General features: G+C 53.5%; 1 protein-coding gene across 2 annotated transcripts; it reads right to left on the bottom strand.

Annotated features, from left to right (window-relative positions):
- Window positions 1–326: 326 nt before the first annotated feature.
- LOC136323592 (keratin-associated protein 4-3-like) lies at window positions 327–917 on the bottom strand. Of its 2 annotated transcripts, XM_066255444.1 has the most exons (2): window positions 635–917; window positions 327–535 (listed from the first exon to the last, which is right to left on the bottom strand). In XM_066255444.1, exons 1-2 carry the CDS (start codon window positions 915–917, stop codon window positions 327–329), a joined length of 492 nt encoding a protein of 163 aa, XP_066111541.1. The 2 variants fall into 2 exon arrangements, with proteins under 2 accessions (XP_066111541.1, XP_066111540.1); XM_066255443.1 differs by having other exon boundaries at window positions 327–917.
- Between the last annotated feature and the right edge of the window lie 240 nt (window positions 918–1,157).

Raw genomic sequence — 1,157 nt, 5'->3', positions numbered from 1 at the left:
TAATTCAAGAATGAAAAATGAGACATGATACTGTAGTTTTGCATGCCTGACAAGATTTATTTAAGATTTAGTAACACCTCCATATGAGAAAACCTGGCAGGGAGGAAATATATCAGTTGGAATGACATAGTGGTTGAAGAATTCCAGAGAAAATTCAACCTTTCTGTTTATGTGGAAGAGGGATACTAATATGGAGGGACATTGTATTTAGAGGCCAAAATCATTTTACAAATTGGTTAGAACTGAAGTTTTACAATTGTCCTCTCATGACTCAGTGCATTAAGAAGATTGGTTGATGGAAACAAGGTGTGGGTAGGTCGGGATGATCAGCAGCAGGAACCACTAGAGCAGACTGGGCGGCAGCAGGTGGTCTGGCAGCAGCTGGGGCGGCAGCAGCTAGAGATGCAACAGGTGGGGCGGCAGCAGGTGGTTTGGCAGCAGATGGGGCGGCAGCAGCTAGAGATGCAACAAGGCCTGCAGCAGCTGGAGCCACAGCAGCTGGAGCCACAGCAGGAGGGGCGGCAGCAGCTGGAGATGCAACAAGGCCGGCAGCAGCTGGAGCCACAGTAAGAGGGGCGGCAGCAGCTGGAGATGCAACAAGGCCTGCAGCAGCTGGAGCCACAGCAGCTGGAACCACAGCAGGAGGGGCGGCAGCAGCTAGAAATGCAGCAGGTGGGCCTGCAGCAGCTAGAGCCACAGCAAGAGGGGCGGCAGCAGCTGGTGCCACAGCAGGACCCACAGCAAGAGGGGCGGCAGCAGCTGGACACACAGCAGCTGGGGCGGCAGCAGGTGGTCCTGCAGCACGTGGTCTGGCAGCAGGTGGGGCGGCAGCAGGTGGTCTGGCAGCAGGAGGGGCGGCAGCAGGTCTCCTGGCCACAGCCCTGGTCAGAGCAGGCGGATCCACAAGAGTTGACCATGGTGTCAGAGGGTGGAGGTTCTGAGTGAGTTTTCAGGAAGGTGGGTTTGGAAGGTTTGGAGGTCTGCTTGCCCTGGGTCCCCTTTTATACCCTGCTGAGGGGCCACTGTCATCAGATGCAGTGCTCTTTCTTTGTCATTGTTTGTCCTAATTAACAGGCAATTATCAAATTAGCCAAGTTTGTTTTCCTGGTTAATCTTTTCAAGATGGATGGAAAACTCTGCTTCCTTTTCCTGCTGTG

Source organism: Saccopteryx bilineata, chromosome 2, assembly GCF_036850765.1.
Source record: "Saccopteryx bilineata isolate mSacBil1 chromosome 2, mSacBil1_pri_phased_curated, whole genome shotgun sequence".
Lineage (NCBI taxonomy): Eukaryota > Metazoa > Chordata > Mammalia > Chiroptera > Emballonuridae > Saccopteryx > Saccopteryx bilineata.
The sequence above is the reverse complement of the archived record's forward strand: the minus strand, read 5'-3'. Positions and strand labels throughout refer to the sequence as shown.

Excerpts from the sequence above, each read along its gene's own strand:
- LOC136323592 (XM_066255443.1), bottom strand. The coding sequence starts at position 917 with ATGGTCAACTCTTGTGGATCCGCCTGCTCTGACCAGGGCTGTGGCCAG.